General features: G+C 50.7%; 1 protein-coding gene across 4 annotated transcripts in view; it reads left to right on the top strand.

Annotated features, from left to right (window-relative positions):
- Positions 1–13,926, top strand: part of FBXO34 (F-box protein 34) — a 49,118-nt gene extending 35,192 nt beyond the window's left edge. For all 4 annotated transcript variants that reach the window (XM_069856812.1, XM_069856813.1, XM_069856815.1 and 1 more), the window contains 2 exons: positions 27–226; positions 11,112–13,926. In XM_069856812.1, coding sequence (XP_069712913.1) covers positions 150–226; positions 11,112–13,281 — 2,247 coding nt within the window. In that variant the 5' untranslated portion in view covers positions 27–149 and the 3' untranslated portion in view covers positions 13,282–13,926. The remainder of the gene's footprint in view (positions 1–26; positions 227–11,111) is intronic.
- The last annotated feature ends 2,371 nt before the right edge of the window (positions 13,927–16,297 follow it).

Raw genomic sequence — 16,297 nt, 5'->3', positions numbered from 1 at the left:
ATCTTATGTACCTCGTGTTTGTTCAGTTTCTAGGTGGCAGAGACAGGGTGAAGCTCTGTGCGAGGCTGGGAGAGCCGATGGGGGATCCCCGCGCGTAGCCCAGGATGGACTGGCTGTGACAGCGTGCCTTAGCTGGAGAGGTGGTGACGATGAAGAGTTCCTGCAGAGCTGGCCTCCACAGGGAACCGCTGAACTCCACATCCTCCACTTTCCATCAAGTCAAACGGTATGAACAGACCAGCTCCTTTACCTGTAGTCAAGCATCTAGCACCGATTTAGCCTTTTCGTTATTTTCCTATTATCTTACATGCCACTTAAATATTTGGTCTATTTTTACTTTCAGATAGTGGCGCTTTGGGACATGGTTTAGCAGGCATGGTGGTGACGGGCTGATGGTTGGACTGGATGATCTTAGAGGTCTTTTCCAACCTTAATGATTCGACGATCCTAAATGAAATGTTGGAATGGCTTAAGGGCAAAAATGTTCTTTGACATTTTGATTTGATAATGACAACTGCAGATTCACTACAGCTGGCACGGTACTTGGAGAAATCTTTGAGTTCTTTAACTGTGAATTAATTTGAGAACACAGCTTTAAAGTCAAACTGAATTGGAGAATGGCTCGTCCTACATGGCAGTCAGCTTAAAGCAAGTAGAAATACTGGCAATCATTGTTGCGGTTTGTCTTACTATGGAGTAAGTAATTAGATTAGTTTAAGCTCAGATTTTTGTATTGCTTGCCTTCCTGTGTCTCTTATTAAGAAGAAATGCACGATTGATTTCAAACACTTGTGCTTATGTGACAATTAAGTGAACGCCTCTCACTGTGTCTTGTTATAGGAACACGGTGCAGAACAACTTGTCCTTAGGCAAATGCAAGAACACGCCAGTTTGCTTGAGTTCAAGCTACTTGAAAATATATGTGTATCTTTTTTTATCTCTTCTTTTGTGAAACCAAGACTCTTAAACTTCCTCAGTCTGGAGGAAGAGAGCCAGCTTTCTGGTTTCCAAAAGCTGTGTGGGCTTAAAGCAAACTTCAGCCTTTGTTCTTTGTGGCTGTGCAGGCAGCATACACTCCCTGTGTTAGCCTCTTGGTAATTTAGCGCTGGAAATGACTTCCTGGGTCACCCAGCTCCTTGCTTTCCCAAGCAGCATCTCATCCCTTTTGTAAATTTAGAAGTTGAGCCTAAAAACACATTGTTTCTTCTCTCCTCCTGTAGATGAAACCATTACTGAAGCAAGAGTAGGGTTGGAGTTGGTGATCTTTTCCAACCTAATGATTCTGTGTTTCTATGACAGATGTTGCTGTGCAACTAGGACTCTTCTTTTGATTCCCAGACTGATACGTGCCAGCTCATACCCTCGTTTGAACTTGTGCTCTGTTTATTTTTTGGCATAAGGGTTTTTTTCATGGTTTCCCTCATTTGCTGTATTCTGTGAAACACGGTTGCGTACCCTCACCTGTGGCTTTGCTGTGTTAAATGACCCAAGTGTTATCCAATATCTCCTTCAATAACGACTGTCATCATTTCCAACTCTCTCTTTTGGGTGAATCCCCTCCCAGTCATGGCAAAATGTGTGTGCTGCACTCTGGAGCAGATCTGGTAGGAGGGCTTTTTGCTCCTGCCTTAGAATTTGGTTTGGGTTGGAAGGATCCTCAAAGATCATCCACTTCCAACCCCAATTCCATGGGCAGGGACACCTTGTATCACAGAATCCCCTCTGCTTTTCTCTTCGATAGGTGTGTTTCTGGGGCCCAACATGCCTTTCTAAGTCACCTCCCGATCGCAGTGTTCGGCTTTCTGGCGCGTCACCATCCACATTTCTGAGCTCTCGCCTGTTTCTTGCGCCTCTGCCTTGCTGGCGATGCCTTTCGCTCTCGGGATGTGCCTGGAGCGCCTGTGCCGAGGTCATTCCTAACACAATCAGAGTGTTCCCAAGGCTGATTCTTGAGGCGCGTCTTTGGTTTCCAGGCTGGTACTTTCTTATCCAGCATCACCTGGCGCTGGCTGCTGCTAAGCCAGCTCCTTTGTCTGCTTTCCCATTCTTCTGCCAATCTGTCCTAACCAGTAAATCTCTTTCTGCCTCTAAAATCCGTGTGAAGATGATGTAGTACGTTTGTCTAAAAAGATCCCTTTTTTGAGAACCTCCAGGTTAGTTTGGCATATTGAATTATTCCCTCTTCTGCCTTTTTCTCTGTGTCGCATTAATCCTCTTTGCTTTCAGAGCACCTTTATATGGAAGCCAGACCACCAGGCCTGGAGAGGCTGCAATTCTTCTCCTTTCTCTTTCTCCCCTGCAGTGCCATCTCCAAGGTGCCACATGTTTTATGAGCTCATATTGTTGCCTTTCAAGAGGTTTATAAATCTTGCTTCTTAGCCTGTGGTTTATGAGTCTATTTTAGATTCTAAAAACAAGGTGAGCCGCTCCTCACAATTTTGGTGTAGCTTTTTAATCCTTTCCCTGCCTAACTTTGTCTCCAAATAAACCCCTGGGCTCTTGTCCTCCTGATCACCCTTATTGCCCCTCTTGAATAACAATGCAAGCTCAGGTTTAGTATTTTGTGTTGTACTTAGCCTTAATCTCTGCCCTGACTATGCTTGCAGACCTTTTTCTCTCCCTGTGCTTCCTCGAAAACTGAAGAACCTTTTACTGTTTCTTTGTTTTAAATACCTTCACTGAGACTTAATTCTGCACCGGTTCTCACGTGCATTCCTAGAATTTTGCTCTCCAAGATACAATTTTCCAAGTGATGTGAATTGGTGGCTTCAAACCTGCTTCTTGTATCCTTCCTGAAGAAGGAACATATTGATAGAATCATGGAATGGTTTGGGTTGGAAGGGATCTTAAAGCCCATCCAGTCCCACCCCTGCCATGGGCAGGGACACCTCCCCCTGGATCAGGGGCTCCAAGCCCCATCCAACCTGGCCTTGAACCCCTCCAGGGATGGGGCAGCCACCCCTGCTCTGGGCAACCTGGGCCAGGGCCTCCCCACCCTCATTGTGAAGAATTTCCTCCTAATGTCTAATCTAAATCTTCCCCCTTCCAATTTAAAGCCATTCCCCATCGTCCTGTCCCTGCGCTCCCTTATCAAGAGCCCCTCTCCAGTTTTCCAGGAGCCCCTTTCGGTACTGGAAGGCCAATATAAGGTCTCCCTGGAGCCTTCTCTTCTCCAGGCTGAACAACCCCAGCTCTCACCCTGTCCTTGTATGGGAGGTGCTCCAGCCCATGGATCATCTCCGTGGCTTCCTCTGGACTTTCTTTAACAGATCCATGTCCTCCCTGTGCTGAGGACTCCAGAGCTGGACACAGGGCTCCAGATGTGGTCTCACCAGAGCAGAGCAGAGGGGCAGAATCCCCTCCCTCACCCTGCTGGTCCCACTGCTTTGGATGCAGCCCAGGACACGGTTGGTTTCTGGGCTGCAAGCACTCATTAGTGGCTCCTGTTGAGCTTCTCACCCCCAGCACCCCAAGTCCTCCTCCTCAGGGCTGCTCTCAATCAATTCTCTACCCACCCTGTAATTGTGCTTGGGATTGTCCCCACTCAGGCGCAGGACCTTGCGCTTGGCCTCAGTGAACACCGTGAGATTTGCACACACCCACCTCTCCAGCCTGTCCAGGTCCCTCTGGATGGCAATATTCAATTGGATTTTCTTCTGTTCTCGATTGGGATGTGTTCTTAATAACAAAAACACCTTTTGACCCCTGGCAAATGCCTGTCAGGTTGTGCTGTCTGCAGCAAAATCCCCCGTGCCGCAGTGCAGCTGGCTTCACGAACCAATTCACTTCAGTCTTGAGTTGCAGAAGAACAAACTGGTGCCTTCCCTTCAGATCTACTTTTGCTTGTTCTTTCTTTTGAACTCTGAGTCTCTTAATGATAGTGCCGGCCAAGGTTAATTTCAACAACCTTTCATGTGTTCTCATTATGTATGCGCAGAAAGGAAGACTAAATAGCATCACTTTGTGTTGATTCATTAACTGTTTGAAGAAACGTGTTGTGCCATGATATCTAGAAAGATTTTGGTCCTCTTGTAGTTAATAAATTAGAAAACAAATGTTAAATTAAGAAAGATAAAACATTTCCTTAAGGAAACATGTCACTTATCTGTGCTGCTCTGGGTAGAAGAGAAGAGAAGGCTCCAGGGAGACCTTAGAGCAGCTTCCAGTACTGAAAGGGGCTCCAGGAAAGCTGGGGAGGAGCTTTTGATCAGGAAGTGCAGGGGTAGGATTGGGGGGAACGATGTTAAGCTGAAAGAGGGGATGATTTAGATGAGACCTTAGGAAGAAATGTTTTGCAGTGAGGGTGGGGAGGCCCTGGCCCAGGTTGCCCAGAGCAGGGGTGGCTGCCCCATCCCTGGAGGGGTTCAAGGCCAGGCTGGATGGGGCTTGGAGCCCCTGATCCAGTGGGAGGTGTCCCTGCCCATGGCAGGGGTGGAACTGGGTGGGCTTTGAGGTCACTTCCAGTGCAAACAGTTCTATGGTTCTTTGTAGCCTTATTAAACTACTACTTTTCTTTTGTCTTGGTGCCCTTTTGTGATTTTTTTTTTTTTTCCTCACCTTAGCTTGTTCCACCAGAAGCACGTGTGCTATCCCATCATTTGCGAGCTAAACAGTTTTGGAGCAGCTTCTACCTTTGAATACCAAACCTTTATTTCGCTCTCTTCTGCTTTGTCATTCCTGTGTCATCTGTAGTGTGGTTGGGAAGCAGGGGGCTGAGCTTCCTCAGGCTCAACACAAAATCGCTTCTGCGTCACTCGCTTCGCAGTAAGTGCTTTTATACAAAAGATTGGCAAAGCAACGGCACTTATCCCCGTGTAAAATTCAGAAAGTAGCTGAGGCAACTGTGCTTTGTGTTGAATGATGAATATGCAGGTGTGTTTACTTTAAAATGTGTTCAGAACTTAATAACGGGTGGGAGCCTTCAAACTGGAGTGGTCTGTGCGCGGGGCTGGGATGTGCAATCTGTCACCTGAAACCTCTGCTTCTAGAAGGCAATGGCTATTAGGAGAAATTTCCTTACTGAAAGAGTAGTGAAGCATTGGAACAGGCTGCCCAGGGCAGCGATGGAGTCACCGTCCCCGGAAAGGTTCAAAAAGCTTGTAGATGTGGCGCATCGGGACATGGCTTAGTAGGCACAGTGGTTTTGTGCTGATGGTTGGACTGGATGATCGTAGAGGTCTTTTCCAACCTTAATGATTTTACAGCTTCTCCTCTGTTCTGCTCTTTGGTTGTTGTGTCACCCAAAGCCAGGTTATTTCAACACCTGACATGGATGAACAAGTGGTGGGGGAATCCAGAGTTAAGAGTTAGGCACCTGTTTTGTGTGCAGCTCCTCAGCTCTCCTGGGCCAGCTCTGCCCCATGTGTTGGGCTTTTCCTGCTTTCCCCAGGCTGGCCGCCCCACGGCGAGCGCTGCTTCAGCAGTTGGATACCTTCTGTTTACCTCCAAATCGTAGTCATAGAATGCTTTGAGTTGGAAGGGACCTTTAAAGTCCATCCAGTTCAACGCCCCTGCAGGAGCAAGGACATCTTCAACTCAGTCAGGCTGCTCAGAGCCCCATCCAACCTGATCTTGAATGTTTCCAGGGATAGGACCTCCACTGCCTTCCTGGGAAACCTGTGCCACCCTCATTGTGAAAAATTCCTTCCTTATATCCAGTCTAAATCTCCCTTCCCTTAGTTTAAAACCATTCAAAGCTCGCGATAATCCTCGCTTACTCTCTGACTGATGCGAGAGGCCATGTCGCAGATGCTGGAAGGTGGGTCAGGAGCAGTTCCTTTATTATGAAGTTACTGCTGCGAAGGGAGCGGATTTTCCAGAAATCAGATTCCTCTGCAGCTGTTGAAGCCTAACCCGCCCCTGGTCTGGAGTATCTTGCTTCCCAACCCGCCTTTCTCCAAGCCTGGATGCTTGCCACGTGCCAGAACAAGCTGCAGTGAGTAGCGGAGCGTCGTCCATCCCGGCTGCTTGGCTGGGACTTTCCCGCCCCGGCAGAATCCATGGAATGCCTTTGAAGCCGCTCTCCGTCTGCTTTGCCTTGCCCCGGCGCTGCAGAAGGGATGGAAATGGTACTGGAGATCCAGCCCAAAGGGCCCCTTCCAGAAATAACAAGTGGTTGACCATAGTTTAACTTGCACTCAGTCCTTCCTAGTTGTTGGTGTCCTTTATGGAGGAGCTGAGCTCTACAGATGGAGCAATGGGATGCCAGGGAGGAGAAATGCCTCGCCAGAGGTTATGTTTGGTGTGGGTTTTTATTGGTATTGGGTTTTTCCTTTTTTTTTTTTTTTTCTTTTCTTGGCTCCTGCCTTGTGTGAGTATGTCCTGAGGGTTCTCTCAGAGTCGTAGTTGGCGCTGCTCGTGCAGTCAGCAACGCTCGCGACTCCTGTTGACTGGAGTTTGTGTTTACAAAAAGGAATCCACAGGGTTTCGATTGAAATGTTCCCCACAATAAAACCTTCGGGGCATCGTGAGAATCCCTGACGTGGGTGCAGCGAGGGATGTTGGGGTTTGGACTAAATGACCTGTAAAGGTCCCTCCCAACCCAAAGCATTCTGTGATTCTACGTGTAGGCTCCTTGTGGACCCTAGAAAGGAGTTGTGAACATCGAGCCTTTTCTACCAGTTTTTCCTCCCACTTTGGAGCTTCCACCAAAGGAAATATGTTATTTTTTTGGGCTGTCGTGATTTAGAAGATCTGTAAATGCAGAAGAATTCAAAAAGAGTCTGCTCAGCTTGGCACAGCACCTTCCCTTCCGTGGGGAGAGGAGGATTTGTGCCTGTATAAAGGCAGAGATTTCTATATCAACCCTGTTTAGTAACCAACTCGATAAAAGTGTAGTGGAAACAAGCTGTAGTTACGGCTTGTAAAAACAGCAGTGTCATTCCACAAGTGCAAGTATCCTGTTTTTCAGACACGGCTGATTAGAAATAGAAAAAAAAAAAACCTGGCCCTTTTATTTCGTTAGCTTTGAGGATGGAATAACAGTTTAAAGGCAGCGCTGCTGGTTCTTTCGGTGCCGATCGTTCCTGGCAGAATTGCTCTTATCAGCAGTTCAAACCCACACGCTCAGGTTTGAAAACCTTATTCCATGAACTTCTGAGGAGCTGTTGTCTCTAAAGATAAAATTAGAAAGCTTGATAACTTCAAGGGTGGAGGAAAGCAACCAGAATTATTCTGGAATTAAGTATCACAGGAATTGTCAGCGACTTCACCTTTTAACAACTATTTCTGGTGGTTTTAAATATTTAAAAACTTCGCTGCAGCTGCCACGATTCTCAGCTTCTCAGCACTGAAGTGTGGCAGAAATAAGGTGGGTTGGGTGGTGGTGGGGAATGGGCTCTGGTTCATCATCAAAGCAGTTTCATAGAAAGGTTTGGGTTGGAAGGGACCTCAAAGCCCAGCCAGTCCCACCCCTGCCCTGGGCAGGGACACCTCCCACTGGATCAGGGGCTCCAAGCCCCATCCAACCTGGCCTTGAACCCCTCCAGGGATGGGGCAGCCACCACTGCTCTGGGCAACCTCTTCCAGGGCCTCACCACCTTCATCATGAAGAATTTCTTCCTAATGTCTAATCTAAATCTTCCCACTTCCAATTTAAAGCCATCCCCCCTCATCCTATCCCTCCAGGCCCTTGTAAAAAGCCCCTCCCCAGCCTTTCCAGGTGGGGCTAGCAGTGCCCTGGAGCTCTCTGAAGTTATTAGATGAAGGTTTTCCTTCAATCTGGATTCATTGAAACGTGCAGTGAACTAAACACTGAATTCAAACAAGGCAATTGCTCTGGCAATAGAACTTCTGACTAAGGCATAATTTTGTTATGTAAATTAGAACTTTTCAACCTTAAATGGTATTGTTGGCCAAGCCAATGTCTTAACTGAAACACGGGAGGATATATAACCTCAAAGGAGAAATCCCTAATAGGTGAGGCATAAATCTGCCCTTTGTCTTTCTCCGTAGACCAGAAATAGCCGGGAGCAGCTGAACCAACCGTGCTGGCTAAACGTGTCCTCTCCGCGTGGCGGGTTAACCAGTTTGGTCCTGTTTGCATTCGTGTAATACCTGGTCTCGCCTTCGTTTGCAGCTTCTCTTAATGAAGGGTGTTGAACCCATTGTCCTGCTGGATTCCTGAAAGCTGCTTGGAGAAAGAACCTTCTTAAAAGGCGTTCGGCTCATCTTCCACACACCCTGGCGTAAAAACTCGTGAATGAAATCTGATCTTCTGCTCCTCGCTTGGGAGATATCAACGTGCAAAGTCATGTGTTTAATTGTAGTCCCCTCTTCTCCCCAGAGAAGGGTGGTGAGCAGGCAGCACAGCTCCTCTCTAGGCTGAAAAGCATCGTTCCTGAAGGCCGCTCTGGCTGGGGAAGGCAGGGCTGGAGACACCGTTCCCCGCAGCACCTTGATGCAATCCTTCCCCTGCTGCGCTTCTGCGCTCAGCTCTGCCCCCAGCACCTTGGTGGCCTGGCCCTGCTTCCCTATAAAGTGCCACCAAGATAGGGCAGACCCTACGGACAATGAGTCGGAAGCAAACGGCAGCAGCTTTGATTTCTCATTCTCTTTTATTTATCTGCTTCAGCACCCTACCGTTCTATTTTTATCGGATTATTTTAGTGTTTAGCAGCCAACTGAGAAGGCAAACAAAACAGCTCGGTCGCGTTTTGCAGAGGAGACTAAATTGGGAGATGACCCAGTTCCAACAAGAGCTGGAATTAGCACGTAGAAGGCATGGGGAGAGAATTAACCCAGGGACGATGCAGGCATATCTGCGGTGCGGGAGCTCTCTCCTCCCCGCTGTCTGTAGGTGAAGTTCAGGTGGTTTTGATGCTGTGGTTGCAGGAGCGAGGTGATGGCCTTCCTGTAGGATCAAGAGGGGAAAAGAACATGACGGCATCCTTCCCGGTGTCTGCCTCCTAGCCTTCCAAGCGCTGCAGGGGACCAAGCGGGGCCCCTAGGCTTGTAGAAAGCAGAAGGAACCCCTTCGTCTTGATGTACCTTCCCAAAACCTCTCTGCCCGTACTTATCACCCATCCTTATCACCATGATAAGGATGGTTGGACTTGATGATCCGGTGGGTCTCTTCCAACCTGGTTATTCTATGATTCTATGATCCCCTCATCCCTAGGGCCAGAAGGAGGAACCAAAGCCTTAGGGAAAGCGATGGTTAAGCAGGGTGGCTGCTTCGAGCACAGGAGGCGTCCTCAGCTGGGACAGGCGCAGGCGTTGTCCTCGAGTGTTAGCAGTGCCAAGCGCAAAGGCAGCGGTAGGATGAGAGGGACCGGTTTGAAGGATGTTGAGGCTCTGGAGCGAGTCCAGAGAAGAGCAACCAAGCTGGTGAGGGGGCTGGAGAACAGGCCTTATGAGGAACGGCTGAGAGAGCTGGGGGTGTTTAGCCTGGAGAAGAGGAGGCTGAGGGGAGACCTCATTGCTCCCTCCAACTCCCTGAAAGGAGGTTGTGGAGAGGAGGGAGCTGGGCTCTTCTCCCAAGGGACAGGGGACAGGACGAGAGGGAATGGCCTCAAGCTCCACCAGGGGAGGTTCAGGCTGAACATTAGGAAAAAATTTTTCCCGGCCAGGGTGATTGGGCAGTGTCCGAGGCTGCCCAGGGAGGGGGTTGAGTCACCTTCCCTGGAGGGGTTTAAGGGACGGGTGGACGAGGTGCTGAGGGACATGGGTTAGTGATTGATGGGAACGGTTGGACTCGATGATCCAGTGGGTCTCTTCCAACCTGGTTATTCTATGATTCTATCTTGCTCTCCAGGCTGACTCAGCTCTTTGTTCTGCCATGGGTTCCTCTGGATGATCCATGGGGCAGGGCTGCATGCAAGGTCCCCAAGCTGCACTCGAGGTTGCTTGTCCATCACATCCGTGTGTGTTCTTGGTCAGCCGTTACGCGTGTCCCTCTTATCCTGCACCCTGTCTAGGTCGGTGCACGTCCTGGTTGTTCTGTGTTGCGACAGGAGAGCATCTGGTGGGACTCGGGCTGCGTTTGTCTGAAACAAACCTACCGCCTGTGTTGACTGCAGGTGTTACAACAGTCAATTTGTTCCATTTTATGGATGTTAAGGCTTGAGGTTTTAATTAAAAGCTGTTCTTAGGCTAGAAATGCAATACCAAAGCAACTGTTTTGGTGGTGACTGTCAAGGGAAACACATTCAGTGTCTGAATGTGTCCGTATCAGCTCATGATAAATGTAGCGTTGACCCTGCTGTTCTTGAACGAGCAAGCACGGATTATCCCCTTTTCAAAAAGGAGGCCTTTTAATGTAATAATTCAGCGATTACCATGGAAACATAATCTATGGTTAGTTCTGTGATGTGCTTACACAACACTCCTGGGAGGAGAGCCTGAAGTCTCCTGATAACGGCACCTTATGTGGCCGTGCCCTGGCTTCCGCGCGTTTGAGCTTTGAGTGGAAGATCCCTGTGAAGAGCCGGCAGGAGCCGAGTGTCTGGGAATGTCAGAGGAGAGGGGCTGCTGTGCTGTCAGCGGCTTCCGAGCATCTCCTTCACAGCTTTTAATTTCTTAACTATAAAACAAGTGCTCAAGAGAGGTTCTCTCCAGCTCTACGTGATGCTTCTGTCGCTTTGGGACTCAGATGCTGGGTTCGGTTTTGAGCCCCTCACTACGAGAAGGGAAGGGACTGGAGAAAAAGGTTATGAGAGGCGGCTGAGGGACCTGGGGTTGTTCAGCCTGGAGAAGAGGAGGCTGAGGGGAGACCTCATCACTGCCTACGACTGCCTGAAAGGAGGTTGTGGTGAGGTGGGTGTTGGTCTCTTCTTCCAAGTGACAGGGGACAGGACGAGAGGAAATGGCCTCAAGTTGCACCAGGGCAGGTTCGGGTTGGATATCAAGAAAAATTTCTTCCCTGAAAGGGTTGTCGGGCCCTGGCAGAGGCTGCCCAGGGAGGTGCTGGAGTCCCCATCCCTGGGAGGGGTTTAAAAGACAGGCAGGTGAGGTACTCAGAGATCTGGCTTTGTAGTGGACAGGTACAGTTGGACTTCATGATCTCAAAGGTCTTTTCCAGCCAAATGATCCTATGATACTCTGGGCCACCTTCTCTAATTCCAGGCAGGGACATTTTTCAACTAAAACTTCTTCCCTTCCTGTCTTTTCAGGGTTTCTGGTATGCACTTAAAGCCATATCTCAAGTTACAGAAGAAAGAGCGATCTCCAGAAATAAGCCAGGACTCCCTGCGAGGTCCACCTATGAGCCATCAGAGGTCAGCACAAGAAGAAAAATACACCAACAACTGCACCAAACTGAGCGTTTTCCCAAACCCCTCCCTCGTGGCTCCATCTCGAAAGTTCCTGGGGATTATTTATCCAAATACTATGTGCAATATGACTGGGAAAGGTGCAGCGGATGCTCCGAGCGCGAGGGAGAAGAAGAACGCCCTGTCTGCAACGATCCACCAGGGAGAAGAAGGGGAAGGGCCGCTGGATGTCTGGGCTGTAGTGAAACCTGGCAACACGAAGGAGAAGATCGCGTTCTTTGCAGCCCAGCAGTGCGGCAGCAGCACCCGTCTGGGCTCCATGAAGATCAAAAGCACGTGGGACATCGATGGAAGAACGGCGAAACGCAGGAAAAAATCGGTAGATCTTAAAAAAGCCAAAATTCAACTGGAAAGGATGAGAGAGGCCAACGCCAGGTGCTCCCAGCTGGAGCCTTTCGCTTGCGGAATCGAGCACTGTTCGGTTCATTACATGAATGATAACGGCGAGGGGGTGTTCCCGGGCCGGTCCCTCTCGGTGATAGAGATGGTGGCCTTTCTGGAGCAACGAGCAAGCGCTTTACTGGTGGACTGCGCTAAAACCTGCGCGCCCGCTTCGAGCACGAGGCTGAGCGCTCAGCCTAAAGGTGCCCTTCCCAGCTCAGACTCTTTCTCCTCCGGCGGGGCGGGCGAGGTGCCCGCGGAGAGGGGACCCGAGGGCGAGCAGCAGCAGAGCGAGCCCGTGCGCGTCCTGGACATGGTGGCCAAGCTGGAGTCGGAGTGCCTGAGGCGTCAGAGCGAGCGGGAGGCCGGGAACCTCTCGCGCAACAACAGCTTCCGCAGAAACGTGGGGAGGGTGCTCTTGGCCAACGGCACCCAGCCCGGGGGAGAGGGGGAGAAGGTCTCCTCGGGGGTCCTGGCTCGGGGCGAGGGCTTGGAGGAGGCAGGGGTGGCAGAGGGTGGATACGGGGGACGGTGCGGCGCTCTGGGTGACGCCGAGTTGTGGGATGGAGCTGCCTCCGCTCGGCAGCCTTTTTCTCCTGGGCTGGATACTCAGATGGGGAATGTGAATTCGGGACTTGCTCACGCGGTGTTGGCCATAACGGCGGGCAGGAGCGGTTCCGAAATGCGAATGGAGCCTCCCAGACCTCTGCCATCTGCTGCCAGGTCGCCGCCGGCTTCCTTGCCGAGCAAGAACGCGACTCTTGATTGTATGTCGAAAGAGCCTGCGATTTTCCCAAAGCAGAGTCTGCATCCTGCTAGGAAGGAGCCCTTATGCATCAGCATCTCAGTCACCAAGACCGAGAAAGGATGCAGGAAAGAGAAGGTCTCCAACTCCGGTTCTGGTGAAGATCCGCTCCCAGGGAGGCTCTTTTTCCTCCAGGCTGACCCGCCGGCCGCTCGCGAGCCGCAGCCACCACGGGAAAGCACCCAAGGAAAGCCGGGAGAAGCAACCCAAAATGAGGATGAGGACGCTTTGGCATCTGATAGATCGCGCGTGAGAAACGTCCCTCCAGAGCCATCGGCCCTTTCTGTTCCTCCGACGGAAGGGGCATTGCAAGTACTTGATGCTTCCTGCTTAAAAAGGCAGGTTTCCCATGACTTTCTGGAGACCAGGTTTAAAATCCAGCAGCTTTTGGAGCCTCAGCAGTATATGGCCTTCCTGCCCCACCACATCATCGTGAAGATCTTCGGCTTGCTTCCCACCAGGAGCCTCGTCGCCCTAAAATGCACTTGCTACTACTTCAAATTCATCATCGAGTACTACAACATCCGCCCGGCGGACTCGCGCTGGGTGCGCGATCCCCGCTACCGGGAAGACCCTTGCAAGCAGTGCAAGAAGAAATACGTGAAAGGGGACGTGTCCCTCTGCCGGTGGCATCCCAAACCCTACTGCCAAGCTTTACCCTACGGCCCCGGGTACTGGATGTGCTGTCACCGCTCTCAGAAGGGCATCCCGGGCTGTAAGCTGGGGCTCCATGACAATCACTGGGTTCCCGCCTGCCACAGCTTTAACCGCGCGATCCATAAGAAAACCAGAGGAGCGGGAGCCGAGGCGGAGGAGGAATATTAGTGCACATACACTTTCCTGCGAGATTCTTTGGGGTAGGAGTCGATTCTCATGCCTTGTGCTGTTTACAGTGTATATAATTGTCGTGTTTTTTTTCTTTCACAGGGCTATGAAACTGCACATACTTAAACCCAAGAGCCTTTACCTTTTAGATGAAAGATAGCTTTTAGTCCATCTCTGTAAATAACACTATAAAAACTAATTGTACATACAGAGTCTACAGCTGGCTGAACAACGTAATCACTACAATGCAGCTCCCCTAGTGTTGCGGCTATAGTTGTGTGTGTTTTAAAGTGTCTCGTTTCAAAAAAGTCTGTATATCCTGTATAATATATGAATGTTTCTGAGAAGAAACTCTAAATAGGTAAAGGTCACCTTGGTTAAAGAGTCTTCTGACAACTTAACTGGACAACTTTATGATTTAGGCTAGAGCAGATCCATTATCGTAGTGTGGCAGTGGATAAAGAGAGGAATATTATTGTATAGTCAGAATATAAGAAGTTCTTGTCTGCCCTACCCCTGCTGTCTTGTTGGTTTGGTTTTCTTTTCTTTGTTTTTTTGTTTGTTTGGGTTTTTTTGTTTGTTGTTTTTTTTGTTTGGTTGGTTTGTTTGGTTTTTTTTTTTACTTTAAATAAAACGTGCATTCTCCATCTGCCTTACCGGCCTTTCTCTTGTCAAATTTTGCCCCCAAATAAAAACCCTGTAAACCTCCGTGGCAGGAACTCAGCCCTGTGATGTAGTTCAGCCTCGCACGGTGCTTCCTGGAGAAACAGCCGCACACCCCGAACCTGTCTGACTTGGAGAACTCCCTGCTGGAATTCCAGCTCTTCCTTCCCCTCCCGTCGGCCGCGCGAGCAGCAGAGGCTCCCCAAGGGGCTCCTCTTCTCTGAGAAGTGGGTGCCGGGGGTGTAAAACTTTGGAAAAGGGGTTGCTGCCGCGCTTCGACTCCTGCTTCTCGACTCGTGTCGGCCGCTCGCCTGTGCCCCGGGCGCTGGAGGATGGAGCCAAGCGGGTCGTGTTGGCTCCGTGAGGGGCTGGAGGCTTCACTCTCTATGGAATTTCTTCCTTTTAAGAGGATTCCTTGCCTTTCGTCGCTCTGCTGCAGCCTCTGGCATCTCCGAGGTTGTGACCGTTAGTGTTGGAAGTAATTCCTCGAGCTTTTCCTGGGAGCTGAGCGGGGGCAGCTCTCCAGCCGGTCCCTCGAGCGCATCCTCTCCGGCAGCGCCGCGTTCCAGGCTTCGCTCTCCACTTCCAGCCCTCCTGGCACCCAGCGGGCAGAGTCTGAAACGTGGGAAGGTCTCCTGGACAACTCCGGAGCCGTTCCTGGGAGCGGAGCAGAACTGAATCGGCAGCAGCGCTTGTGCCTCGGCCTTGCCCGAGTCCCTGCTCCTCAAGCCGTGGCTGCTTCTCTGCCTGTGGCCTCCTGGAAATCAGCATTGGAGCCAGAGCGAAGGAAATCCCTGAGCTGAGCTGGCGGCACCTTCCCCCAGGGTCCTTCTCCACATTGCAAATCCCAAGGGAGCACCTGGCAGAGGGCGAGGATGCTTTGCAGCAACATCTGGATGGAGCAGCCGTGCCCCCCGACCTCTGGAGCAACGTGGGGATGGGGAGCGAAGCTGCTGGTGCCCCAGCCGGGCTCAACCTCCCTCCTCCCTTGGCTTTGCCTCCACCGAGGTGGGTTCATGTGGAGTTGGGAGGACACGGGAGCTTTGGAGGCGGATGCTTTGATTCTTTCTGTTCACAGGAAGAGAAAGAAAACCGAGCCCTTGCATCCTGAAAGGTGGGGTTGAGCTCAGGATGTTCACGGCCGATTTAAATGGTATTTGGCCTTGGGTGGTGGGATCCGTCCCCGGTGCTGCTCATGCTGCTTGGCCACCTCTGCAGCAGGCGTGACAACCAGGAGGAGCGACAGTCGGCATCGAAAAGGAGGGTGTGGGGGCCTTGTAATCAGCTGTGGTGAGGGAGAGGGAAAGCAGGAGTCCTCATTAATTCCTGACTTCACTCTAACGGGGTGCAGGCTTCTCCCAAGCTTCGCTCTGCTCCGGCTGCACTGGGACGAGCAGCAAAATGGCTTTAGGGAAGGAATTGTCTTGCTAAAGCCATCAGCATCCAGGGCCTTCGGCTTCTTTTCAATTAAGGAAGAGGGGGAAGAAACGGCTTTCCTGCCCCCCACCCAAGACTGGAAAACTTGAGATAACCACCCGGGCTGAGCAGCGAGGAAAGTCCCTGCGGCAGGGAAAATATTTGGTAACTCGATAAGGGGCCAGTGAGGTCATTTTTTTTTCAGAACAGGGTGTGAGATTTTGGTCACCTTCGTTGAAAAAGAGATTAAGATAACAACCTCAGGCTGTTTTCCTCCTTGGAGCAGTTAAATCCTGAGGACACTTTGCTCTCTACCCTGTCCCCGCTCTCCCCCCACGCCGGCTGAGGAGCGCGGGCTGGTTTTTACATCATTTATTGTGTTGTTTGCCGGAACCGTCCCCGTTGCACAGCGCTGCCGGTCAAAATTGTTTTCCAGAACAAATGCCTGAATCCAGAAGTGGGTTGGGTCTCAATGTCGCTGTGTTGAGCTGCCTGCAAGCTTCCCCCCAACTCAAGCACAGATTTTCTGTTCCCTTAAGGGCCAGTTCGGGGAGAACCCAAGGTCTCATGGACTTGTTTTCTCCTAAGAGGTAATTAAAACTTTAAAAATCCAGTGTTCAGAAGAGCTGAGGAGTAAAGACTGCGCTGTGCGCTTGGTTTCCCTGCCTGGGGAGTGTCTGGGCTGGATTTCCAGATATGCCTGGGAAGAAATTGTGATAATACTCCCATTGTTTGCAAGCTGCCAGTTTTCATCGAGCTCTGAGGGTCTCCTGGCACGGACACCACTGGAAAAGCCACCCCGGGGCTGAGGCTTGTGGTTGGGCTCTTGCTCCATCCCACGTGCTGCGTCTCCGCTCGCTCTCCCGAGGCTTGGCAAGGCTTTATCCCGGGTCAGCGGCAAAATATTAAGCGGGATGGCTGTTCCTCCTCCCTCCCT

This window comes from Phaenicophaeus curvirostris, chromosome 5 (assembly GCF_032191515.1).
Source record: "Phaenicophaeus curvirostris isolate KB17595 chromosome 5, BPBGC_Pcur_1.0, whole genome shotgun sequence".
NCBI lineage: Eukaryota > Metazoa > Chordata > Aves > Cuculiformes > Cuculidae > Phaenicophaeus > Phaenicophaeus curvirostris.
Note: the sequence above shows the minus strand (reverse complement) of the source record. Positions and strands in the feature narration are given on the sequence as shown.